Below are 26,894 nucleotides of genomic sequence, written 5' to 3' on the forward strand. Positions count from 1 at the left end.
GAGGGAGCAACCAGTGTCTGTAAGCCGCGACCTTCCCTGGCAGAGCACGTGGCTTAGCCTGGTGAAGCTGTTTTGAAGAGAAGGCAATTTGATGTGCCCCATGTGTAAGACAGGCAGAATGAGACATCTGTATCTTGAACTGCAGTAGGGGAGGTTGGGGTTATATGATTATACTTTAGGATAAATGTTCTGGTGTAGGAATTGTGGTGGCTGAGGCTATCTTGCCTGAATCTGTTGAAGGACTTAAAGGACTGGCTAGGCATACATAAATAAGCCTGGAGCCAAGGGCTTTTGCTCAAGGTCCCCTTTTCTCATTTGATCTTTCCCTCTCATAGGAAACGGTCCCTTCTTAAATCAGATTCAAGTAATTTTTGGAAACCAGACTCCCAGTTTGAACTCCTACAGAATTTGCTTAACCTTCTTGTGGAACAGAGGCTTCCCTCATTAATGTTTATCACACAGTGGTTAATAAGCTGGGCTTTTGTTTCCAAGCACAGTGAATGCTAGAGAAACATTAAAACAAACAAAACCACCAGCCTTTGCACTTCATATTGATGAACTAATGGGGAAGCCTTGGTGATGTCTGCACTGGAACAACAACCCATGGTGACTGGAAGCTGTGCTCCAGAAAGGCCAACCTCTGGTTGCGGTACACAAGTCACATTTGCAGTGTTGCGCTGAATGGACACCAGATGTGTCTGAGTTCAGTACCTGTTATCAAAATATCCTCAGGGAGAATATTTTTAAAACACTTGTGACATTTTAGATGGCAGGATTTGGCCAGGGAAGCCTCCTGTTCCAGTAATACCCTGTAAAAGATCAGCGGTGGTTTGTTGTGCTCTGTGCTGTTATGATGGAGCCGTTAAGGATGTGATACTGGAGCATGGTTGGTGAGATCTGGGTTAAAAGCCACCTCTAAGGGCACCACAAGGGGCTGCTTCCTAGCCAGCCTGCTGCATAGCCAAATGATAAACTGGATTGCATTTCTCAAGTGGCATTTCATGCCTCGTGGAATCTGTCTCCTCTGGCAAAAGTGTCAGAGTGAAAGTAATGGTCTTTGAGAAGGAAGTGTGTTTTAGTACAAGGGACACTTTCACCGTGCTTATTCTTTTCAAGTACTGCCTTGAGAGCTGCATTTTGATAAACTACACCCTCCCCAAGGCACGGAGAAAGCCGTTACAATAAGGCCTGAATGCAAACAGTATTTGAGGGGGGTGCGTGTGTGTGGACATGTTCAGCGTATGTGGCAGGACAAAGCAGTCTGCAGCTTTTAATAGAACGAGATTAGTCCCTCTGCCTTTGTTCCCCCACTTCCTTGAGTTCCCATGGATGCAGTTCTGCGCCGGGTCTGACTTCCAGCCCCAGGCAGGCAAGCAAGGGTGGGCCCGAATGGGAAACACACCTTTCTAATCACTGGACCTCTCGCTGATTTCCTGTTGAGTAATGCACATCCTGAACAATGGAAGACAAACTCCAGCAGGAAACTAGGGGCAATGAATTATCAGACTCCAAATAAATATGTGAGTGAAGGAAATGGTCATCCCACAGTATTAAGGGAGGGGGTAGCTGGGCATGGATGATTCCCGTGCTTTTTTTTCCAAGGGATATGAGCCCTTTTCCTATATATTGCGTTATGTTTGAGTTCTGCCTCGGGGTCACTCCTGATTGAACGGTGATGAGGGTTTTTCTGACTTCCACCCTGCCATTTTTCACTGTGACGTGCTCTCGTGCTTCCTGTTAGTATTAAGAAAATCATTAGGGGACGAATTTCCCTTCCTGCTTTGCCGCTGGCCATGGTGGCCTTGGGCTGGTGCTCTCCCTGCCTGTCTCAGTTTCCCCTTTGGGATGATATTTATCTCCCCTATAGCATCCTTATAATTTAGGATCGATTCCCAAAAAAGAAAAACATCTCTCTTTTGAGGCCATTCATGGGCATACCTGTATAACAGCAGAAATCCTGGTTGGCCAGGGAACCCCTTGCACCCGACAGGGCTCTGGTAAGACGCAGCAGTGTCAGCCTGGATGTGTTGTGGTGAGGGGAAGGTTTCCTGCCCGAGTATTGCTGCTGGATTTTTATGACCTAGTGTGAGAGCAGCATTTGCTTGCCCACGGTTTTCTTTCTAGCGGTAATTTTAGAAGCAGGAATCTCTAGCTCAACTGTTGAAGAATACTTGTTCGGAAAATTTGGGAATAGGATATCTGGGTCACACAGAAAACCCTGAGACAAATTACAGAGGTAGTGCATGCTCGTGAAAGCTAAGGATTTGTGGATTCAGTATCACTATATATGTGTGCCTTTAGGGCTGTGAAATTTTTGAATTCCTGCCCCAGTTTGGTGGTGACCTACATACCTGCCACTCTTTTTCCCCCATTTCCTTCCATGCCCCTGCAGAGGTTTGTAGGAGGGGAATCCTGCTCCTCGAGTCTGAGGACCTTCTTTGCAACCTTTTGCTTCTCTGCCTGTTCCTCCATGGGATCTTGCTGATCCCATAGCCCCCTTCTGGGGCTCTTTCCCTAGAATATGTTTTCCTGTGCTGCCTTCCAGCTTGCTAGCTCCAGAAGGCTGCTGAGCACTAAGTTTTAAAGGTTTTAAGTCTTTGCACCTTCAGCTGCTAAGGAGCTTATGAAACTTTGTCCACACAGACAGAGATTAATGTACTTCTTTGCCTTCTCATTTGGACCTGCGGCTTTGAGAAGTAAAGGCAAGAGGTGCCTTCTGCTGTGGCTTTGAGGAAAAACCAGTCAGATATTTACACTATTGTCTGCACCCTGTCTCCCTCCGGCTCCAGACCATGCAATGCCACCCTGCTGCTCTCCTTGCAGCCCTTGGTGTACCCACGTTATAACTGGAGTGGGGATCTGACCTGGTTTGAAAACCAAAGTGAGCACTCCCCACAACTTTTTTTTCCTGGCCATGTTGCTTTGAAGCTGGCTCACTTCCCCAGACCACAGCTTTTACAAACACTAGCCAGAGATCAGATAGAAACCTGCTTTTAAAGAACCATCAAGTTTGCAGAAAAACTCCTCAGCTCGAGGAGCTTGCGTAGAGGAGACGTGCTGATAAATGGTTCTCTTTTTTGGCCTCAGCAGTTTATAAATGAATCACCAGGACAGATGCCTACAAAGAGACAGGTTAACAAGGATTTCAATGTGTATTTAAAATAAGAATACCCCAGGATGCTGATCTATCTCTATGACAACTGGGTGAGCTGCGTGGTGCTTTTGGTTGTGCCCGTGGTTCTGCCTTTGCCAGTGCACTTACACCTGCGTGCCCAAAACACTGGCTTGGGCCAAAATTATTGGGAGAACAACCCAAAGTGCATTCACATTTGCTAGTGGCATCAAGTTGTTTGCTAGAACAGAATCATAGTATCCTTGTTTGCTGCACAACAGGTGTTCAGCTTTGTGGGTGAATGCAAAAAAAAAGAAAAAAAAAAAAAAAAAAAAGGGTAAAGATGGCAACGATGATACTGTTATGCAAATTTAAGGACTGGATTGCTAGTGAAGTGGTCTCACTTCTGCTTGCTCTCAGTCTGCGTGCTGTGCCATCTCGTCATGCTTTTCCCTGTGGGTTTCTTATCGTTTTGAATAACTTAAAGGTTAGTAGAAATTGTACCGGTGTACCTCTGCGTGTGCTGGAGACCTTGCCTGTGGTCCTATCCAGTGGTCGCTGCGCATAAGGTAATAAGTGATCTTTGAGAATAGCTGTGTTTAATTAAAATTGGTGGGACTCCTGAAGTAATAGAGCATTGCTGCTGCAGGAAGCAGAAAAACAAGTGTAAACACCCCAAATACAAGAACGTGTGCTAGCAGCAGGCCAGCTGCAAAATGCTCTGTCATATGTCACACGAGCTCTCAGAATAGACGTCACGTACTTGATGCCAACAGTTCTGAGAAGTTGGCTCAAGCCATCCACACGTAGAAAATAAAGAGGAAGAGGTACATTGTACGTGCAGGATGTGACATTGTATGCTGGGAAATTTTGTGTTTGGTTGCGGCTAATGGGATAGGACAGGAGCACAATTTTAGACAGTAGCTCCTGCTAATGCTGTTTGATTGGAAATCTCAAGAGTCAGAGATTAATTACTACCACCATTAAAATTTTCCAATAAGAATGACTGCTGGAAATAATTATGGGAAATTGTTTATGTCATATTTCCAGTCTCGTATCTGTTTGATAAGCATACAGATCTTCTTTTCTTTTTGCTATAAGGAAGTAGGAAATGTTTCTACCCCGGTGAAGCAGCCATAGTGCTGTAAATTCGGTATATCCGTATATCAACGGGAGGCACTTTGGGTCAGAACTGATGTTTAGTTCCAGTGAGAATGCTGGGCAATGGGACAGCAAAGGTCTCTAATGTTGTGTGGACCTCAGTTAACTAAAGGCACCTGTGTTTTCCTGACAGTGTGATCTGAATCACGTATTAAAATAGGGCAGGAAGGCCGTCCTGGCTAGAGCACTCCCTGATGTGATGCTGAGTTTCTCCAGCCACAGCTGCTGCCTGTACCTTCCTGCACGCTCCCAGCGCACACACCTTTTTGCAGAGGAAGTGTCTTTGCTCAGCAACTGCCTCCTGGTTGTCCTTGCATCTTTCTTGGTAAAGAAGCTGCTACAACAACAGTGCATGAGGCAGGATGAGCTGTTCATACAGCACTGCAAGATAAATGGAAATACGGACTGACAAGGAGCTTTCACTGCTCACTTCCTATCACAATTCCACCATTGTCTGCTGCTTTTCTTTGATGTCTGGCTAAAGAGACATCGCTGATGCACAGAATGGGGACAGCAGGTGCTACACGATCATTACGGACAGTTGCTTAGACTGTGTGATACATTAGGCAGCTGGGGAGATGTTAGATATATTTGGAGGTTAATTTCCTTTGGGGATTTTAAGTCTTTTGCATAGCCCCAGTTAATAAACCAAAACGAGCATCTAAGGCCACAGCTATCTTCTGGGCGATCCTGCTCTTCTCTGCAGGAGTAATCAAAATGCATTTGCAAAGGTGCATTAGCGAGGTAGAAATGTTTTTCAAAACGTCTTTCCTCCAATACCAGAGGGGATCGTGGTGCTTTGCAGGCCAACATGAAATGTCATCGTTGTCGTCAGGAGCAGCGAGTGGCTCGGGTCAGGCAATTTGCGCACACACTGAGGAGACACGCAGGAGGGAGGCATTGCGGGATCGTGTTAGGGAGCTGGGTCTGTGCTGGCTGAGCATCTTCCTGCTCGCATGGAGATGGTTGGGGTGCCGGTAGGTTTTAAGATATTTCAATTCAATCAGGATTTTGAGTAGAAAGCCCTCAGAATCTAATTGTGGTGGGTCTTTTGCCCTGGGATTTTAATGAAGTCCTCCCAGGGGTGTGAGCAGGATTGATGTCCTTGCACATATCCTGCCGTTCCCTGATCGTTCTTTTAGAGCTGAGCAGCTGTGTCGCAGCAGGAGCAGGTGGTGAAGTGGCTGAGCTGGCTCCGGCAGGAGCGGGGAGCTGAGCGCTGGAGCGCAGGGCTCGGCTGTAGAGCATTGTGCTGGGAGCCACCACAGCCAGATGCCTGGGCAAGTACATTTGGGAAGGAGCTCCCCACACAGTAGTGCTCTGGCCTTGATTTACCATCCGTAATGCAAGTTTGAGTTGTGACCTTCTCTATTCTTGCTAGAGTTTCTCAGCCACTAGCTCAGATATTCAAGTTCTCTGTTCATGTACAAGTGGTTTTCTCATAAACAAACACAGCTTAACCCATTAGTTTTACCAAATCCATGATATACCTGAAAGCTCGGAAGCTCCTCAAAAAAAAAAAGGAGTCTTATGTTTTAATTTTGATACGCTATCTGTCACAGCAATAGCTTCATAGATTCTGCCAGCAGCAGCAGAGCAGGTATCAGAGGGGGGGCTGGCTCCATCCTCCCAGGCGATGGGAAAGGCACGGAGGTGAAGCAGTGCCTGAGCTGACGCAGTGAGTCAGTGGCAGAGCTGGCAGCAGGGCCTTTTCCTGATTCCCAGGCTAAATCCAGTGCCTCAGGCCAGAGCTGATCATTCTCATCCACTCATGTTTATTCCTGACAGTTTATTTCTATTAAATAAAAAACGTTGGGTTTTTGTTTGTTCCTGTTGCTGGCACTGTTAAGGTCAGTCTTTCATCCTAGCTCCCCAGCAGGTACTTCTCAGCCCAGAGCAGGGCAAAAAGCCACATCAGTGTGAAGGTGTTAACGGTGGCCAGCACTTCTCTGCAACCCAGAATTGAGCAGTGGTCTCTCAAGTGGTCTCACTCTCCCCACCCCTTTTAGTTCTTGTGCTTTGGTGGTGCAGAGCTTGCCTACGTGTGTCAGCTGGCGTGCTGCTGTCCCATGGAGGTCTGTTGTGTTTAAACAGGACAGTTCAGTGGGCACTTCTTCATCACACTTTGCAATTTGCTTGGCTTCTTCCATCAGGTGAATCCAGTTGCTGCTAAGCTATGAAAAGGGGATGAGCTGGCAGTCATCACGTGCTGCTTGCTGGTAAGGCTGGAAGTATTCACACGAGAAGTAGACACCTCTTGGTTTCCTGGACTAGCCAGAATAGGAGGGTCTTGCCCATGCTTGTGTGATAGGCAGCATGGGGTCACTTGCTCATAGGGACCCCAGGTAGTGCCCCATGTCTCTAGGAGATAAAGGGGCATCTGTGGCAGGTGCTGTCTTAGTGTGAAGGAATGTGTCTTAAAAATGAAGCTGTTAGCTAAGGTGAACAGAGAATTCAGTGCTTCATCCACCTGAGCAGATCTCATAGGTACTTTTGAAAGTGGTAGGAAGAGGAAGTTTCTTCTACTGATTATATTCAAAAGGGAAGGAAAAAGGGCGGAGAAACTGGTTCTCAATGAAATAAAAACAAACTGGGTTCTCCAGTATCTCCAACAGCAAGACAGATGACACAAAACCCAGGAAAACATGTGTTTGTGTAAAGGTGCACGTGGGGTGAGTGTTGGAACAAAGTTCTGATTTTGCCTTTTCTATTGAGGAAGCAATCTTTGCCCCAGAGTGTCCTGCCTTCCAGTTGGTGTTTTTCTTACTAGTGATGAACGGACGTCATCAGAAAGTCTTCTGTTGTTTCAGTTTCCATTTATCATATATTTGAACGGAGACTTGACAAGGGTTTTTTTTTTCCCAGGTATTAATTATTGCTGACTGCGTGGCTAATCCATCATTCTTTCAGATGGACTCAGCGTGTGTTGAGTGATGCAACTTCAAATGTGATCAGTCTGCCATAGGTGAAGATGCAGCAGCTCTTTGTCAGAGCCAGCTCTGTTTCACCTAACAGTAAATGGAAGAAAGGCTGATTGTATAATGACAAAGGACAACATTTGGAACGAGATGAAAGATTCAGACATTGCAGTTCTGTGACTTCTCATTTCAATTCCAAAGTGAGAGCAGGGGTGGGGTGGGGGGGATTCTTGCTTTCCATGACCACAGCTCATTTTATAAAGTGTCTCTGGGCATGGCCACTCCTTCTAAATACTGGGACACTCTATCTTTCCTCATCTGTTACATACAGATGCTGAAGTACAAAGAAGCTCAGAGAGCACCTGTGCCTTCCAGAGCCCTCTGAAATGAGACTGCCAGAGCTGTAGCCAAGATCCCAGCAGCCGAGCTGAGGATGGAGCCCATTTTGACTATTTTGAAGAAGCCAGTGCCTGCTCAAGCCCATTTTGGGGTTTATCTTTGGGTTTATCTTTTAACATTCCAAGTCCAAGCCTGTGCCTCCTGAAACGATAAGCCCTGCTAAAGTTTGCAGTGATTCACTGGGACTGCATTTTGTTGAGCAACCCGTTGCTTTCGCTTTGAAAGCAAATGACTGTGAATCTGTCTTCAGTAGTCTAGATCATTTATCTTGCACTTCTCCCCATCTTCATACAGTAATAAGGAAGTTCTTCTAGCATGTGAGCATAATTCAGTGGAGATTTCCCCTGAATACGTAATTGCATAAAATGGGACCATGAGGCATGACATCTCAGATAAGGTTGCTGGTCCGTGTTGCACTTTGTTTTCAGGATTTGTCAATAGTTGGGATTTCATAAAAACCTCCCGCCTGCCTGTGCTCCTCTGTGCGGTGCTGCGTTTGGCTGTAAATGAGGCACGGTGCTCGCCATCGCTGCCTTCTCCCACCTCGAGACACAGCTTCTGATTCCTCCCCAGTGATCAGTATTCACAAGTTGTTGCATTGTCCATGCCTGAAAACTTGATGGAGGTATTAAACTATACTCTCTGAAGGCAATGCCTTCTCCTATTTGGATTTGGGCTGGTGGGAGATGTGTTGCCGATTAATTACCAGCTGGGTCGGTTGCAGTCCGTTTCCCATCTGAGACGGGTTCCTGTTAAACTGCTGGTCACTTGAAAATGAAGCAAGAGGCGGTGAGAAAGGAGTCTCGAGAGTGTGCTGAGCCCGAGTGGCTTGAGAGACTTCAGACATCTGGAAGAAACCACCCGTGCAAAATCACAGCGAAGGGTTTTTGTGGTAATGCCTTTAACTGGACTTAAACTTGTTCTTGTCACAGCAATACAAACTAACCAAGCAGTCACTTTTGTCTGTTTGTTTTAAAAACCAATCTAGCCGGAATGAAACAAAATGTAATTTGGGCCTTCCTTGACAAGTGAAATAAAGTAGCTGCGCCGTGGGGCTTGAGCCCTCTGATCCTGCTTCCCTTGGGGGACTGCGGAGCTGCAGCTTATTGGGTGTCTGGTGGCAGTGCCGAGATCAGCCCTCTGACTGAGACATTCTCACTCCCATGAATCAACAGGAGGTTTTGCATTAGCTTTAAGGCTGCAGTTTCACCTCAATTTCAAGGTCTCTGTTTTAATCTCAAGCCTCTCCTTTCTTTCCGGAGAGAATTCCATTGATCCAGCGAGCGCTTTGCTTTTAATTAGCATGGTGGAGTAGAGGCTCACCCACAATACTAGGAAATAAAATGCTTAAATGGCTAAAAAGGGATTTAAAAAAATGCAATTTATTAAATGATTTCTCTCAGTGATGTGTTTAACAGGTATAGAAGACAGAATGAACTAAACCAGGCTTTGGCATTTAGGAAAGTGAGTCATTTTTTCTGTTGCATCATGTATAAACTTTTCCCTTCTCATGTATGTATGGTTGAAATTACTTTGAGGTTTTGAATTTTCACTTCAACTCTCTGTTTTTTATTATTTTCAAACATTACTGAAAGTGATGGTTGATAGTCTTTAATACTGTGCTCACATCTCCTTGCTCTTTTTTTTTTTGTCATTGTTTTTTCTGTTTTTTTTTTTAAATAAGCCAGTGCGTAATGTATAGGTGATTGAATGAGCTGGAGATTTAGTGGTTTCTCATGTTTAGGTAGGAGTGAGAGGTAGGTGTGTGGATGAATCCATAACATGGTCCCAAGGGGTGCTGCTGTCAAATAACCTTTACTTGGGGGACCAACCTGAGGTTCTTCGTGCATCATAGTTCTCTCTTTTCAAATTCTCAAGTGTTTGTACAGGTTCCTTGAAATCAGTTTAAAGATCACGAACATGGTGCTGTTGCAGCTTACTGAGGCAGCAGACAGGTGAGTTTTTTCTTAAAAGAATGCAAAACAATATAAAACCCTGTGGGATGAACATCGCCCTGATGGGAGTTCTTGCTTGGGTTTGTTCGGTCCTTTTCCCATTTAAGCTCTGAGGTTCTCCATGCAGGAGTAATGCCATTGCTCAGTGCCCAAGGACTTTTAAGCATCTCTCTGGGAGCTTTCCCATCCTCTTTTATCAGTCATCTTGGTTCAGGGCAGGGCTTGCTGTGGCTGCTTTTACCCAAGAAGCTGGGTAAAGTCTTGAGCAGACAATAAACACTAAGAGAGGCTGGGACCAACAAAATGATGTGCAGGCTTCTTGGCATGAAGACATTCAGCAGATGGAGGTGTTAAACGTGCCCTCATCTGCCCGTTTTGTAGGGAGAAACAGCGGAACTTGATGACCTTCTTTCTTTTGAACTCATGGCTACCGGCTGCAGCAGAGCACTAGAGCAGAGAGGGAACCTGCCTCAACCCCCAGGCAGTTGGGCAAAATAACATCATCTGGGCCTCAACCCACCAGGAAAATGGTTGAAGAAAAGGCAGCTCTTAACCAAATTCTTTGAGTTAGCGTTTGTTTGTTTGTTGTTTTGCTTTGCACAGCTTTGGCTCAGTGTGCACTTGGGCCTGGTTTATCCTTGCTCTTACTGTTTGTATTTTTCTTCGGACTGAGCTCCGAGGGTCAGTATTTCATACAAAATAGCATTTGTGATAGGGATTACAGTGATGAGTACAAAATGAAATTCAAAGGGGGAAGACTTGCTAGGAAGAGCTGAAGCAGCCAAAAAAGGGTGCGACCACAGCTACATCACCCAGCCATGGTTAATTTTTGTCTTGAAGAGCTGCATTTGAGGAGGATATTATTTTTCTTTGTCCAAAAGCAAAGCTCTTACCCTCCTTTATGGAAATGCTACCCCAAATGTTGTTAGAACTAGCAGACAACCCAGTGTACCTTGTCTCATTGGAAATACGTTGATAGATCTTGTCAAAGGCTGCGTGGTCCTCCTCTATTAGATCTATTAGAAGGATCCTTGGCGACTCTTCCTTCTGCCAGGGAGGGATTTCACAGCATGCTGAATGTCAGCCGTGACTGTGCGCTGCTGCCTGGAACGTGCTTTGCCAAGGGTTGAGCTGCAGCTATGGCATCCTGGAAATGTAAATCTAGAAAGGGCTTTAGGAGAGGATCCTTTCTTTTTCCTGGCAATAGCAGGAGCTCAGCTGGCAATGGTCCTGTGCCGTGTTTGTCATTGCTTTGTCACTGCACTTCGGGACCTGCGTAATTGGAGCGAGTCTCTCGTGGGGTTGTCTCCATGCCTTTCACCCACCTAGCCATGCATATACAAAATACGTGGAAGAAATTTGCCCTTGGGCCCATTTCTCATGTGTCCCTGATTAGTCATTGCCTGGAATCTGAAATACCAAAGGCCTGCAGGAACCTCATGACCTCCGACAAGTCCGCCAAGGTCCACTGGGGAAGAGTTCAGCAGTCTGAAGGGTTCACCTGATTACAGCGCGGCGCTCAGGCAAAGGGACTCGCGCAAGGTTATCTTGAATCTCATTGAGCATTTCTTCTCATTACAGTCCACAAGACAACCTGCTATCTTGCTGTAACGGGATTTTACGGGACCTAGCTGCAGCGTTGCACCACGTGGAGAAATGCCAGGGTGCCAGATGCCCTCTAGTGCAGTCACGGCAGCATCGCTCTGCGCTCCCCATGCAGGTGACACCAATGTCCCCATGCAGTGTGGCAGCAGCTGGGCGATAACTGGAGTGAGCAGAGCTGAGCAGGGACCTTTATTTTCAGCTTTAACGGGGGATTTCAGCCCTAGGTTGAGTCTAGGGAAAGCAGTGTGAGGCTAGATTTAGGGAAGAAAAAAAAAAAAGAGTCCGCAAAGCAATTTGTTTCTGCTTTCCGTGAGCAAGACTTCCAAAGGAACTCAGTCAATTCTGCAGTACAATCAACAGGACTGGAAAAAAATACCAAGTGAAGTAACACAGTGGCTGTGGTAAACATGAACTGAAGCCTTGGAAGTAGCTAATGGCATACCACAAAAGAGTCTCCTTTCACCCACCGCGGGCCGTGCCAGCAGCAAGCGCTGCCAGCGCTGGCTTCTCGCAGAGGAAAGCATCATTTGGCTCCCTTTTGGGTTTCATTACTCTTCCTGCGCTCCCTCCTGCTCGCAGCAGCAGCCTTTCCAGTTGTAAAGGAGTGAATTAACTCCCTTCGTGTCAGTGATGGATGAGGCGCTTTCTCCCCCTTCAAAGGGGCGAGCCGTGCCGGCGGATGCGGTGCCAGCCGAGGTGAAAAGTCCAAGCGGGACGAGGGAGCCCGCGGGGTGACCCGGCTGTCACTCGGGACACCCCGGGGACAGCTCCCGCTGGTGCCCTGGTTTTGTCCCCCTTTCAATGGCCTTGGGCACGTCCCTTAACACGCAGCAGCCGTCGGTGCGGGATTCGGGGCCTCAAAGGCTTTCGGGGGTGCTTGGCGGCCCCGCGCAGTGGGGGTCAGCACGCTGGTACTTGGGGAGAGCTCGTTCCGGGCGTCCATGGCTAATCACATTAAAGGTGACCTCGTGGGCAGCGCTTTCCATTGTTGCCATATGTTTTGTCCAGCGCTTGAGTGATGTTGTGCATTGGAATGTATTCATGCGTCGCCTAATTTAATCACCAGGCTTAATCCCTTCTCCTGTTCTACACTCTTAGAATTTACTGGCTCCTTTCTGGCCTCCCGTGCATTGTCTGGGGCTCCTTCAGAAGCTAAGGCAGACCCCTGGAGATATTTTTATTTATTTACTTCCAGAATGTATTTAAAACAGAAATCCCAGCAACAAGCCCGGCAAGCTCTCCAAAGAGCAAGCGGTGCAGTGGATGCTCTAGGAGGCTGATCCTTCATCCCTGTGATCTTTTTCTTCCATCCTTTCCACAGAGAAATTAAGGATTAGGCTCCTGGGTTTAAAAAAACAAAACAAAATACTACGAATGGAAAAACGACCGAGAAAGCTGCGTGTCTCCTTTTAATATTGTTGGAATAAATAACTAATTTTACAGAGGCTGTCTCTGTAAAATATGGTGTTGGTTTCTGCCTTTCAAGCTTACTGCTTTGGTACGGACAACTCCAATGCCAGGACTGACCGGACAAAATTAACCCAACAAAGCCACGAGTCCGTCAAGCTGGGAAGCTGGAAACTCTGATTTATGCAGAAGTGCTGCAAAAAGGCAGAGAGCTCTCTGCAAGAGCTGACACGGTCCACAGAAGTCAGGCATTTCTGGGGAGCGGGGCTTTAAGGATGATTTCTAAAGATTTTTCTGTGCCCCAGCTGGCTCTGCAGGGTAGAGGTATAGGTTAAAAATTGGAATTAGAGATTCAGCTGTCTTGTGACTCGCTGTAGGAGTGGATGGGGTCAGTCCTGGCAAGGGAAGGCAGTGATGAGATTTTAGAATGATACCCGATCAGGTTGCTGCTGTGCTCAACTCCCAGAGGCAGGAAACCTTTTAGTTTTCTTACACTTGCTGAGGCAGATCGTTGAATAAATACCTCCCGGGGTGGCTCAGTTCTTCGATTCTCCCTCCCCGTGTGCTGGTACCCACAACTCCAAGCAGTGCAATACATCCTGGATGGCTTTGAAACCTTAAACATGGCTTGTCCCGACTGAACTGAATCGCAGTCTTGAGCTTTCGTGTGTGTGTCTCTGTGTTAGCATGCAGGGTTTCTTGCAGCTGAGCTCCCATGTGTGAGCTTGCCGATACCCTGCGAATGTGTGCTACGCTCTGGGTTTGATAGGAGGAAGGAGGGATGACGTAGAAGATTGCAGATTTGCGACCGGCTTTAAAAATAGTTTTAAAATGTTATGGATCTTCATTTTGAAGAAATGCAATACTGCTTGGAAACCACAACTACTGAACATAAACCATGTCGAGGCCCTTCCATATGTTAAATAACAGTGCGGAATAGAGGGTTGTGAACAGCCTGCTGTGCAGGCGGGCTGGAAGAAGATCACTGATCTTGCCCCCCGCGCTCCAACCCGGTGATCGACAGCGCCGTCGCGGGCTCTGACATCAACTTGGCTGCGCAGCAACGCTTTACATTTTATACCGCACCTTTTCAGAGCGAACCTTGCCAGAGCCCTTTCCGAGGCGTGCACACGCCGAAATCGCTTCCCCGCTGAAGCGCAGCCGCGTCCAGACCAGAGCCGGAGCCGCCCGGAGGGAAGCGGCCGCGGGTTAGCGGGAGGGCAGGGTGCCCACCCCGCTCCCGACGCCTCGCTGGGACAAATCTCCTGGCCCTCGTCCCTTCCCGCTTCCGTCTTTTCCCAGGCTGCGACAGAGGAGCTGTGAGGTCCCTAGGAAAGAGCAAGCGGGAGCAGGTCACTGCCTGCCAGAGGAATTCCACCGGAGCCCCGGAGCCAGCGGTGGTTGCGCGAGCGGCGGCAGCAGCCTGCTCTCGCCATCCGTGGGAACGGGCAGGGATGTCCTCGGAGAGCTCGGGATCTCCTACAAGCACGTGGCACGTCCTGAAGTTTGGTGAAGGAACCGGGAAGAGGAGAGAGCTGGCGCTGCGGGATGCCAGGAGGCGTTTCGTGGCGTGCGGAGGAGATGCTCCGTGGGATGTAGGGGGCTGAGCGGGTACGGCAGGGGCTCTCTTCCCATCCCACGCTGCGAGCAGGGTTGGGGCGAGAAGTTTTGGCCGAGGATGCAGAGCAGCTGCCTGCTATTTTGTGAATGATGGCTCGTGCTCTAGGAGTGCGTGGAACAAGCAAGTCCTGGCAGGCTGCAGCAAGCAGTGAGGGAGCACAGATCGCTCCCAGGGAAGGAGCAGGGCTCGAGTCAGCAGGGCTAGGGCCGGGCTTTGGGTCCGCCAGATGTTCACAGCAGCACCCCAAAGGATGGGGAAGGACAGCGGGGCTCCTCGGCAGAAATCAGCATGGTGCGATCGGCACATTCTGCATCTTCCCCGTCCCCGCTCCACTTTAACGACTTGCCAAAATAACTCAACTTGGAAACACTGTTGTGATCTCTCTTTGTTACCTGGCAGAGCTCTTATCGTGTCGGCACAGGGGCTGTTCATATTTTAATGGGTTTATCTCTTCTATGGAGGGTATTACAAGCTTTCGTCTGTCTTCCAATGCGGCTCTACGGAAATCCCTCCAGGCACGAGATAGTACCTGGACGCCGAATTAATCTGCGCTCCTGGGTTCTCACAGCTCCATTAGGGGCTTAGCAGGGGAAGCAGTTAGCATTAACAAACTTAAGAAAATAGGATTTGCTGGGTTTGATCTGCCCTCGGCTCCTCGTATCCTCCCAACAGCAATGACAAAGACTGGGCACATTACGGGAAGACACAAAGTGGTGTCAGGGCTGATTTGGAAAATGTGTATCAGCATTCCCCAAGGGGAAAAACCTTGGGGGGGGGAGGGGGAAAGTTCTTCTATATTCAGGTGCAATAAGAGAAACGAAATCATTTATCCTCCTGCCACATTCCCCAACACTTCTGCACCCCCAGCTCTTACCTTGTGTTTCCACATGGCTTGGGCTATCAGCATCCAGGGCAGTGTCCCATCCTCCTCCCTGCCTCACCTAGCCACTGCTTTGTGTTTTCTCTGGCAGGAGGTTGCAGCAGCTCTTGGAAACCAGCACGCATCAGGCACTTTGCGCAGGGTGCTTTGTCCTGTTGCTCTCCATCGAATCCATGTTGTCTTTCTTTCATCTTGAACTTTTACCTTTGCTGGTGTTCTTGTGTTTTTTTGTTTTTTTTTTTTTTTTCCATGAAACGAACTGCCTGCGAGCCTTGCTGTGTTTTATTCATGGTGTTAGCTCCTGAGCAGGGCTGGGAATCAATCAGTGTCTGAAGCTGTTGCCTCTCCGGGAGCTGTTCCCTCCGGACTTCGGGCTCTCGCAGAGTAGCAGTGCCAATTGCAAAGGTAATTGAGCCCTGCGTTCAGGGATGACTGTCAGGTGTACAAAACAGAGCATTTGGGGATAATGACCTGCTACGTGCAGTACCCACGAGTAGCAGCATACCGAGCAGCGAGTTGAGGGAGGTTTCCACTCGGTTGTGTCACTTCTCATCTAAAGCAAACAGAGAGCGCGTCGACTGCTTTTCTTGAGTTTTTCAGGCTCTCCTATATCCTTTGGGGATGGGAATGCCTTAGTGATGCCTTTCTGCTCAGGCTTTGCTCTTCATCAGATCAGAATGACGTATATGTGGGTTTTAGTACTGCCCTCCATGCGAAAAAGCTGTGGTTGTGGCAGCGGGATGGCTTCGGTCCTGGGCACGAGTGGCCCTCAGGCCGCAGATACCCCATACAGAAACACGTGTCCGCTCTGCTGACACTCCTCATCTTAAGGAAAATTTTACATCAGTTGTATGCTTGAAGTTTCTCTCCTTGTTAACAGTGAGAAGTATTCCCCTTCTTTCATGGTTACTTTAACCCCCTTGGCTGACCCGTTTGCTTCGGGATTTTCAGAGCAGTGAACGTATTTGCTGTTCTGCCAGCCTCGGCCGTACAGCGAGCTTTCCTATGAACCAGGGATTAGGATGCCGATGGATTCTTTCCATCCTAGCACCTACTTTGTGCTGGAGGAGCAGCGCTGGGTGCAGGCTGACCAGGTGCTGTGGTGCTGGGCTCCAGCCACGGGTGCTCGTGGGCTCGGCGCTGCGGTGTCAGCGTTGCGTTTCCCGTCTCGCTTCTCACGAGGTCTGACCTGTTCCCGTTCATACCCCTTGTAGGTCCCAGCAGCTCAGCTGACCTCTGGCTTTTTGCTCTTGCTGTTGGCCTCTGGTCTCTCCTGGGGGATTTCCCCTCTCTGATGAGGTGCGTGGTGTCAGAGCGCTGCCCTCCGGCCATCGGCTTCTTCATCTTCGGGGCACTGTTACTTAACAGCAAGCTGTTTGCTCAGAGAAGGGTCAGTGCTGCCTTCCTAGCAGCCCGTAGGGTTGTTTCAAGTTCCTGATTGCACTCAAGCCTCCTATTAGAGTCTTCATCCTCCTCCTCTGCCAAATTCCTGCTTTCCCAAGTGAACTTCTGTAGCTCACAGTGAAGAAGAGGCCGTTTGGACGGGCAGGACCCAACTCTTCCCTGGTGGAAAAGCCAGGGAGGCATCGTCAATCTTCAAAGCACAACGCTTTTCTGCAGCCACAAAACCCTATCGAGGCAGGTAAAGCCCAGCTTGTGAAGGACCTGTTATGTTATTAAGCGAGAAGTTCCTTCACACGATGAATCCAATTGTCTGTTGTTGTTTCAGAGCACCAGCAGGGCTGGAAAAAGTGCTGGGAGCTCAGCAAGAGCCGGGAGCGCTTTATAGAGTCTGGGAGACAGGCTCTGAGTAACATGAAGCGGCCAAGCAGTGAAATTTGGCACGCATCTTGTTGGTGTCACAGTTTTTTATGTGGCATTTCCTAGGCATGTTTTGCTTTTATTTTAAAATTGATGTATGTGTAGAAAATACTTTAACTTCATTGACAGTTCCCTAGTGGTCTAGAGCATGCGGTGCTGTGTCAGAACTCGTTAGTTTCTGAAGAAGATATTTTTAATCCACCAATGTAAACCCTTTTGCAATTGTATAATCTTTATTTTAGTCGTGTGGTTTCCTAATCATGCATCTAAAGAATGAGCTCATCCAGTTTATAAATTACAAAGAACGTGAATGGAAGTGTTCAGTTCTCCTTTCTATATAAATCTGGTTTTATTTCTCCGCCTATTGCGTGCTGTGTTCTAAACCTCCAGTGCCGGCAAAGTGTGAGCGTTTAAAAATAAACTCATTAGAAGTTTATATTAGTGCCAAGTGCTGAAAGTTGTCTCCTGCCCCATCTTCCCAGAAGGGCTCTTCAGCTTCGAGTTGCAGCTGCGAAATAAAAGCCAAGGGTACAATGCCAGCTTGCCTTCGGCTGACAGCATCCGTGTGTCTTTGCAGAGGATCCAGTAAAAGCTGCTTGCTGGTATTTCTGTGCTACCTGCAGCAGAGGTTTGGGGGGCTATGAGACAACAAAGCAGCACCTGTGTGTGCTAGGGAATGTGTGTTGGTGTCTGCTCCTGGGAGGGGGAGACCCTGGAGTCCTCGCTGGGTCCCAGGGGAGATATTTGGAGAGCAAGATCTGCTGCAGCCTGAGGAATAATTTAGTAATAACTCGTTGTGCCTTTGGGTCCCAGGCTGGTCAAGTAGGTCGGTTAGTTTAAGGGGAGAAGCAAGAGAAATGCTATCTCCCATCTTACTATCTGCTAGGGATTTGCTGGCTGTAGATGTGTTTTATGTGCTTGTGTTTGCCTGGGTGGACTGCAGGCAGCAGCAGGGATTCAGGCCAGAAGTAAAGCCCCATATGAGTTTCAGCTCCTTTTCCTAGGTTTGACTGAGTTTCAGGTTGACATTTTCCTTTAGCCCCATGCATGGATCTTGGAGCCTGTTAATAGATGCAGCTCGCTGGCTAATGCCTTGTGACAGAAGGGACGTGAGAGAGATGTGGAGCTTGGTGGTGCAGAGTGAGAAAAACCCGAGGTGATGTGTTGTACTGCAGCAAGAGAGAACCTGCCTGTACGAGAGACCTCGAGACTGGAAAGCAAAGCAGGGACGGAGAGGAATTGCTGTAAGTCACCCTGTGCTGTGCTGTCCATGAACACCCGGGTGTTCTTCTGCCCCGTGAAAGGGGAGAAATTAGCTTAAGCTGACAAGGAGTTTGTAATCTCAGCTCTGTCGTTTCACGCACAGGAGCTCTGGGAGGTGTGGTGGCTTGTTGTAGAGCATGCTAGGTGCAGCATGATCATTGCTGATCCCTTCCTGTGCCCACTGTGCATTGCAGGGCGAGGGTTGGGATGTCTCCAGTGGATGACTGGGGTAGGAAGAGGGAGGAAGAGCAGCTGCCAGTGATGTCCCCTCTAGAGCACACTTTCCCCAAGGAGCAGGCTCATGGGGCAGCTGGTTTTGCCTTTATGTTTGTGCTCAGGTGCTGAGACTGGCCAAATTTTCGCTGCCTGCAAAGCCAGAAGGGAAGAACCATACCAACCCAACGTGACAGGTCATTAGTTGAGCTGGCAGCAAGCTTCCCTGCCTTGCCTTTATCCACTGGAGGACTTCTGAGGTCTCCTTTGCTACCCCATCCTGTCCTTCCTCCTTTGCTTCTAGAGAAAGGGGCAACCAAGGAGAAGTGCAACCTCTACCCAGGGTCTTTCTGCAGCAATTTTGATCTGCAGTGCAAATCGAAAAGCGACCCAGAGGGAGAAGTGCTCAAGAGCAGCTTCTTTAAGTGAAAACACAGCTGTGAGGTTTGCAGGCTGTGCTTCTGTAAGGGCTCATCCAGTCAGCACAGCCAGCACTGCTGCAGCCCTTCCAGCACGCAGGAATTGGGAAATCCATTGTGAACAAGATTGAGTTTGATGGCCTGTGTGCAGGCAGATGGATGTATTTTTAAGGGACGAGGTGCCAGAAAGCTCTGTGATTACGTTACTGGAGCACGGCTCGTTTTTTGTGGTTTGAAAAGTGAGTGTCAGGACTTCAGGGTTATTTTTTTTTTTCTTCGGGTCAAAACCAAAGTTTGGGAGGGGCATAAAAACCTGCTCGATGACTAAGTTTATTCTTAAAAAGCTTTCTAGAGCTTGCTGGAGAGGGGAGCCTTTATTCCGAGAGGGAGCCCATACCAGTCTTTTCGGACCTCCGTGCAGACGGGGTTACAACTGTGTGAGTGCCAAGGGCAGGTGAGACCCCCTGCCTCTCAGGAAAATGTTTTCGATATAATCTTTAGATCCAGTCCCTTGGGTTTTGTTGTGCAGGCTCGTGTTCTGCTTCACCTCCTTGCCCTGGGTGCTCTCTTTCTGCTTGAATACCACTCCGTTGGAGGATTTACCTCGAACAGTAGAACCAAGGCTGGCAGCAGCACGATGCCCTCGTGTTGACCCAAACCCGGGACGTTTGAAACCGTTGACCTGGTTATTCGGCTGAACTGATAATACCTCTGAAACCCTGCATGTGCAGAGAAAACTTTCAGTCTAATGACGGAGGTTTGGTGCTCAGAGCCAAGGGGGGGATCCAAGCCAAACCATTTACTCAAGGGGCATGCAGAATTTGCCCAGCCGAGTCAATATAGGTACTGGCAGCGTTTCAGCAGCCAGAAGGCTGCTCCTTGCGCTCTCTCCTTGTTGGAGCTACCAGGCTTTATCGCATGACTGGGCCCCTAATTGCTGCAGGTCTGAAACTTTCTTTAAAACGAGGATGGCTGCTGGCTGCACCAAAGCCCAGGCAAGCCTGGAGGTCCAAGGCAGCGTAGAGAGCACCGTTCCCCCTTTCTGGCCTCTGTGGTAATGGAGAATCCCCAAAATACAGCCAGCTTCCCTTACAACCCCACCAAGACCTGGCTGCTCAGTGGGGCACCGGGTCCCTGCAGGGACCAGGAAGCCCAGAGCTGTCCGTGCAGCGTGGGGCAGCTGCCTGGAGCCTTTCTGCTTTCCCTGATGTCTTCTGGCTGTGTGGGAGGGAGCGTGTGGAAACCCTCAGGTGCCTGAGAGCAGATGAAGCACATTGGTGCCTGGTGGTTGGAGGAGCGAGGGCTGTCCTACTGCCAGCCAGCTGCATCCCCTGCTGGATTTTGGGATGTAGCAAGTGGGAGGATGTTGCAACTGGAGCCATTGCCCTCTGTGCCCAGCACCACCAGGGGCAGGAGGTGACTTTCCTCAAGGAGGTGGCACCACCCTCACCTTGAGCCTGCACCAAACGTTGCAGGGATCGGCCACATTGCTGTAAATACTTTCTCTTGCTCCGTCCACCAGTGGCCAGGCTGTGTGCCCGCTCCTGTTTGGTTCCATGGGTGCAATGCTCTCCTTCACTGAGGGAACTACATCCAGCCCATCAAACTGCCTGCCCCTGTGAATTTCGGCGCCCTGCTCCTCTTCAATTTGGGTGTATTGCAATTGCGCCTGGTAGCGAGCGAGCCTATCCATCACCGTATCCTCGCAGATCCCAATTACTCCTTCTGACAGCTCTTATTCGCGCACCTCCCTACGCCTCTGACATCTCAATTATTGATGGGGCTCGCCTGGGAGGCAGCGGCTCTGTTCGCAGCGTGGCTCCGTTCCAACTCCCCTTCCCATCGAGTCCTCGCACACACCACGCCGGGCGTCTCTTTATGTGCAGAGCTATCGGAGTGGAAAGGGATCTTTATTAGCGTGCGAGAGCTTCGGGGCGACGCTACTGAAGGGGGCAGTGCAAGCCCAGTCGCACACAGCGCTGGGAGATTTCCTCTCCCCCTCCTCTCCCAGCGAAGCCCAGCAGCGTCCTGGAAAATGAAATGATCTCCTGCGTTTAATGCTGACCAGCCTTCCTCGTGACGGGGTCACTCTGCACTTGTTTCTGCAGGAAAACTGAGTTCCCTCATTGTCCCTGCAGGCACCAAATCCTATGTTTTGAACAACAGTGGCCTTTCCTTTGTCCTGGTATTTATTCGCTGGCTTCACGGCAAGTCTTTGCATTCTGACACACACAAGAAAAGGAGCTTCAAAGCAGCCTGCAGTGCTGGAGCAATGCTGTCAAGTTGGTTAAGAGTTAGAGCTGTGCCAGAGGGAGTATTGCAAAAGCTTGTTTGGTTTGTAGGTCTCTGCCTGTCTGGGGGGCTCGGGATGTCTCGTGACATTGCTGCAGTGGAAGTCAGATCGGAGGAAGGATAAAGTGGTCGATCAGCTCCTGACATCTCTCCAATCCCCAGCCTTGCCCTGCAACCTTCCTTGGTTCAGAAGCAAGCAGAGGTTTTGTGATGTGCTTGGGGAACAAAGGCAGGAGGAAAGGGCGGCTGCTGGAGGAGATGGGGCCAGAAAGGAGCAGCAGCGCTGGGCGTGCAGAGAGCTGGGAGGGGGCTGGCAGGAAAAGATAATTGAGTTTTGCTCTCGGGGATCTGTGGTAGCAAGAAAAACCCATGGAGTAGATCTTCCAAAGCACCGAGATGCTGGGACCATGAGCACCCTGGTAGCTGAACACGACAGCACAGACGTGGCCACGTGGCCAAGGATGGTCCACAGAGGGCTCCAACAGCAGAGGGGACCCAACAGCACCGTGCTGGGTGGGTGTGGACAGCTTTAAGCTTAGGAAGCAGTCTCTGCATCCCAGCTTGCCTCCTGGCAGTGCTCAGCTTGTCCTTTTCTACCTGCCTCAACTGCTCTTTTTTATTTCTTTGCTGGTCTTGTCGCTGCAGGTGACAGCAGCATCCACCTGCCTGGCAGCAGTGCCCCGGGCGGGCACATTTGGTCCCCGTTACGCAGCCCTCAGCCCTTCCTGGCACTGGTGGGTAAGCAGAGAAGATGGAGCCTGCCGAGCAGGGTGTGTTGTGTTTGTCTCGAATGCCACAGCCAGAGAGAGAAGGGTTAAAATAACAGAAAGCTGAAAACGCATTATCTTAGGGAACTGTGATCTTTTCTTTCTGGCTAGGCAGGATCCACGGGACCCTGTCCCCTCCAGATAGCGAGAAGGTCACCCTCCCATACCTGGTTCCCCCGGAGCTTTCCCATTCAGGCTGTCCAAACAAGGCTGTTTTCCTTCCCAGCCCTTTTCCTTCCTTCCCGTCCCCTGCACTTGCCTCCTCGCACAGAGCTGCCTCCGGCCCCGAGTGCTGCAGGGGGCACGGGGCCCAGGTGGGCTGTAACCAACGGCGTGTGGCTAGCGCAAGCCCAAAGGCCACTAAGCTGAGAGAGCTGTAAAGGAAAGTCTCAGGCAGTCCTCGGTCTGTCCCAGTCAGATTTATTGATAAAAGTAGCCAAAGTGCCCCAATTTTGTGCTTTCTTTTGTTTTTCTTCTCTGCAATGATGCCCTTCCCTCAGAGTACCGGGGCGTGTGGAGCCGTGGCTGTGATAACTGCTGTCCCTTTTGGCTCAGACCTTCCTTCTGATGTTCTGGCAGGAAAGCTTTGGAAAACCTGGCCCAGGAAAATGGCCTTGGGGAGTTCCCAGTCCTTCCTTCGGTTCCCTGACCCAGGGGGACTCAGGTTGTAGCCAAGTGACCTCTGCCTCTGTCAAAGCAAGGTGATCGCTCGCCTCTCTGGGGGAAGTTGCTTGTTTCTTACTGACCTCCTGCTCCTGTGGGGCATCTGTTGTGCACCGTCAGAGCATCTGGAGAGGCTGGAGCTGCTGCCTGGCTGCAGAGATGTCAAGTAAGACGAAACGTCCCCAGCTGGCCCTGCTAGTCCTGCCTCAAACACCCCTCTCAGAGGTGGGACTGAGCAGTACGCCAAGCTGCAGAAGGGCAGAGCCTACAGAAAGCCATAGATTGTGATACTTCTGTCCTGGACACACGCAAAGTGCAGACACGTCTTACGTGCTGCTGCAGGGGCGTGTTTTTTGGGATGGTTTACAGGGTTAAGGGCATGGAAGTCCCGGGAGATCAGCTGGGTTTGGCCTCAGCCTTTGTACTTGGATATTAAGGCAGTGACCAAGATGGTGAAGTTTTCCGTGATTTCATGGTATGCAGTTTTATTTGGGTCAACGAGAGCGCAGCGTATGACTTTGCTACCCTGTAGGGAAGGGAAAATTGGTGCACCATCTAATGATTCAGCACATGGGGTTTCTTAACAGCCTACGGGAGAAAGATGCTTTAATTCTGTGTTCATTCCTGAATAGGCTGTTAATTTGAGTTAGCAATTTCCTTGGACCCCAGAGGAGAGAGTCTGCGATCAAAAGGAGCGGCTCAATGCCGCTCCCTCCTCCTTCCCCTGTTTAGGAAGGCCGGGCTCATGCTAACAAACCTCTTTTGACTTTTGGCCTTTGCTGTGGTCTTCCCAGACCTGCACAAGTGCTGAAATGATCCAGCACGATCCAGCAGGGGTTACAGCCCTGCCATTAATAGTCTGTCCCCCCAAAAAGCTCCAGCACTCGGTGCGTAAAAACTGCAGCAACCCCCTCCAAAGGATGCTGCCCCTCTTCCCCTACCTGCTCGCTCCTCCTGAGGGTCTGTAACCCTTCTGTAGAGGGCAGGGGCTGCACCTTGGGGCTGCAGGAGCAGCCTCCCCTCCTCTCCCCTGGGGCCCAGCAGCATTCCCCTGGGGAAAGAGGCTCTGCTCCGCTGTGCCCCCTCGTGCAGATCAGCCCTGAGCTGTTTTCCGGGCAGTCCAGCGTGTAAAAACCTGAAGAAAAAGCCTCCCTGCAGAGCTGCCCTGTGGAGAGAGGATTCATTTTTCCCCCTTAAATAAAAGGAGCCGAGGCCGAGCTTGAAATCCGAAAGCCCTTGCCGAACGCCTCCTTGGAGTCGCTTCCAGGTCCCATCACAGCCTCCTGCCGGACGCGGGGCCAAGCTGCAAACCCTTCTAACAGCTCTTTAATAACTCCGCGCAGGAGGAAAAATCTGTCACCTTTCCCTCTGTGGTTTCTCCTCTGTTCTAATGCGCTGGGGGAGCGGGATGGAGCCGGGAAGGTTTTCAGAGAAAGGCTCGTGGGAACTGCAGCTGCCGATGGCGAGCGCTCGCTTCTCTGGTGTCTGAGGGCAACCGCAGCCGCTTTGGTGAGGGGCGGTGTGTGTGGGTGGGTTTGGAGGGGCGAGCCGCTATGACCCATGCATTTCAGAAGAACCACAAACACTTTAGAGTAACAAAGGGTGGAAAAAGCGAGAGGTTTCTGCAACGCATGTGACTTCGCCCTGAGGTTTGGAACCCCGCGCTATGTTCCAGGCCGCGGTGTTTGCGTGTCAGTCTCGGCGAGTGAGCTCTCTCCCACAAGCCTTGCTCGCAGTTGCTGTGATGACTGAGAACACAGCCTAAAACCTTGCTTTTTTTTTTTTTTTTTTCTCTCTCTCTCTCTCCTCGCTCCCCTCACCCTCTCTCTCTGCAGCTGAAGCTCTCGTTTACCTTGGACCAGGAGAGCGGGATGCCTCAAGGCTGTTATATCTATCAGTACCGGGACAGCAACAAGTAAGTCCCACGGCAGATTGCACGCAGCAGATAGGGGAAGGTGCACCGAAAGGAATCTGCCCCGTGTTCTGGCACAGGGAGCACAGCTGCTTGTACCACTTAAAAGTAGATTAAAGCAGGCTTCGGGCTTGACCTGAAGCTGGGAACAGCTCCTGTAAAACCAGCACCTATAAAACGCACAAGGCTCTGCAGCCCCTCCGTCCTGCAGCGTCTGAAAAAGCTGGTCACTCCTTTTATTTGCTTAAAAGGCCAACATTTGGGTATGGAGGGCTCTGGCACTCAGCCAGCCTCTGCCCCGGGGGTGTTTGCAACTGAAATTCATCCCTGTTTTGTGCAGGGGTGTCACTGGGGGAGCGGGCTGGGGGTCAGCATCCACACCTGGGCAGCCCTCGCCTCTGCCCAGAGAGATGCAGCAGCCTGTCCTCTCTGCTCAAGCTCATCTGTGGGTTTGCCTTTTGTTTGTGGGCACTACAGCCCAAGTGCAGCCATCCCCTCTACTTCTATAAGATACTTCATGACGATATTCAAGCATTGGATGTGTTTGGAGCTGAGTCCTCCTTTTCGAGGTATTCTGCCTATTTTTGCTAGCCGCCATAGCGAATTGGCACCCACGACGTTTTTATTTCAAATCACATTCTCATTATCAAATCGATGGCAGCAGCACAGTTCAGGACATTTCTGTGTTCGTGCTGGGTTTCTCTGCATGAATACCAGCATAAGTCCATACCCGGTTACCTCCACCTATGCAGTTGTGCGGCTTGCCAGTTATTGCAGGCTAGCCCAAACCAGGTTGGTATATGAATTTGTCAATGAGTGCAATGCCCTGTAATTAGATCTGCTCTGAAACGCTGAGAAGAACAGCCCCGACAAGGAAGAAATAAATCTGCATGCGGCACCTAGCTCTTCCTAAGCTGAGAAATGTGTGTTTAAAAAAGAAAGGGGATCTTTTTCTGGGAGAAGAGCACAGAGCCCTTCCTTACCACCTGTGAGCTGGCAATTAACCCACGGTACCCGGTCCCCATCCTGACCGTTTTGGCCCTGCAGGCATGAAGGAAAAGAGCTGCTATCTCCAGCACCACGAAGCCAGCAGGGAGATGTGCAGTTAAGTGCAAAAGCATAAAACCAACACGAGAAGAGCATTCGATTTCGAGTGTTTAAAAGGCAATGGCACACAATGGGCAGCGAGGAAAAGAAACCCCCCAGACCTGTTGGGTTTTGTTAAGGATGTTTATAAATCCCACGTTTCTAATTGTGCGGGGTATATCTCAAAAATCAGCAGCCGTGTTTTCTGCCACAGACCCTCCTCTCCCCAGGCTTGTGCGTGCGTTTTGTGCCATTGTTTGAGGAAACCCCTGGGCTGGGAGTGGAGCTGTTTTGTTTAAGCGCTAAGGCCAATAGCAATTCAGTTGGAGACGTTGATTTTAGCCGTGAGTGGTCCAGCATGAGACAAAGTAGCTGCAGCGTGTTGGCAGCTGTCGATGTAGAGATGTATGGCTGTGACCTGCATTTCTGGCAACCGGGGGAGCCAAGGCACCAGAGCGATGCCAGCCGGGATCGTGCGTTTGCAAAGCACGGTGCAGGCAGGATGAGTGCAATTGCCAGCAAGCCCAGACCTTGTGCGTGTCTGACAAATCCAAATCATCGTTACACCTCCCTGCAAGGTCCTGTACGTTGTGTTTTATAGCTGGCTCAACAAACCGGGGGCCTGGGGAGCAGGATATCCATTGCCAGGGGGAACCTTGCTGAATCTGAGCCCAGGCTTGTCCCCTGTGCCCTGTGCTTGCAGCCCTGGGGCTCGGAGGCTGCTCGTCCGACAGACTGAAGCGTGAAGGTCTGTGCTACAGCTGACGTATTCTTGCAGGTAAAACGCCCTTGAGCCAAACGTGTGCTCGGCTCCAGTTTTACCCTCGGTGATTTTGGAGGAGTTCACGTGTGCTGCACCTTTATGGCCAGCAGAGCACTGCATTTAGGAACCTGACAGCGTAACAAAGCATCGACTCGGTGCTGCTTTCCTGTCTCCCAGCCCAGCAGAGACCGTGCTTCTCCAGCACCGGGACTTTTACAGGGCTAATTTGGTATCCGCAGAGCAGCGTGGCAGTTGTCATGATACTTTTTCCTTAGCAATTTCCCAGGGTAAATTGTAGGGTTTGCGTTCTCACCAGCCTAGTGAGGACTGAACAGCACTGATCAGGACCCGAGGGGATAAGAGCTCTTCCACAATCTTTAAAAGATGCCCCTGGAAGTTAAAGCACCACATTTGTGCCTGCTCCACGTCTTGGAGCTGTGTCCAGCCCAGAGAAGACTCGCTTGGTGACATGCTGTGCATCCCTGCATGGCGAGGCTCTGTGCCACCACGGTCACCAGAGGAGTGTCCCTTCCCCTCCAGGTGGCAAATGCTGTTCCAAGCTGCAGCCAGACGGGGCCACCGGAGAACAGCGAATGCTGGCCTCTGCTCCCCGAACAAAGGGCCGGAGGTTGCTGAA

General features: G+C 50.0%; 1 protein-coding gene across 2 annotated transcripts in view; it reads left to right on the top strand.

The window, feature by feature from the left end:
• Window positions 1–26,894, top strand: part of DIS3L2 (DIS3 like 3'-5' exoribonuclease 2) — a 189,010-nt gene that overhangs the window by 128,849 nt on the left and 33,267 nt on the right. For both annotated transcript variants that reach the window (XM_084292240.1, XM_084292241.1), the window contains exon 15: window positions 24,332–24,411. In XM_084292240.1, the coding sequence (XP_084148366.1) occupies window positions 24,332–24,411 (80 nt within the window). The remainder of the gene's footprint in view (window positions 1–24,331; window positions 24,412–26,894) is intronic.

Source organism: Netta rufina (genome assembly GCF_964035555.1).
Source record: "Netta rufina genome assembly, chromosome: 9".
Taxonomy (NCBI): Eukaryota; Metazoa; Chordata; class Aves; order Anseriformes; family Anatidae; genus Netta; species Netta rufina.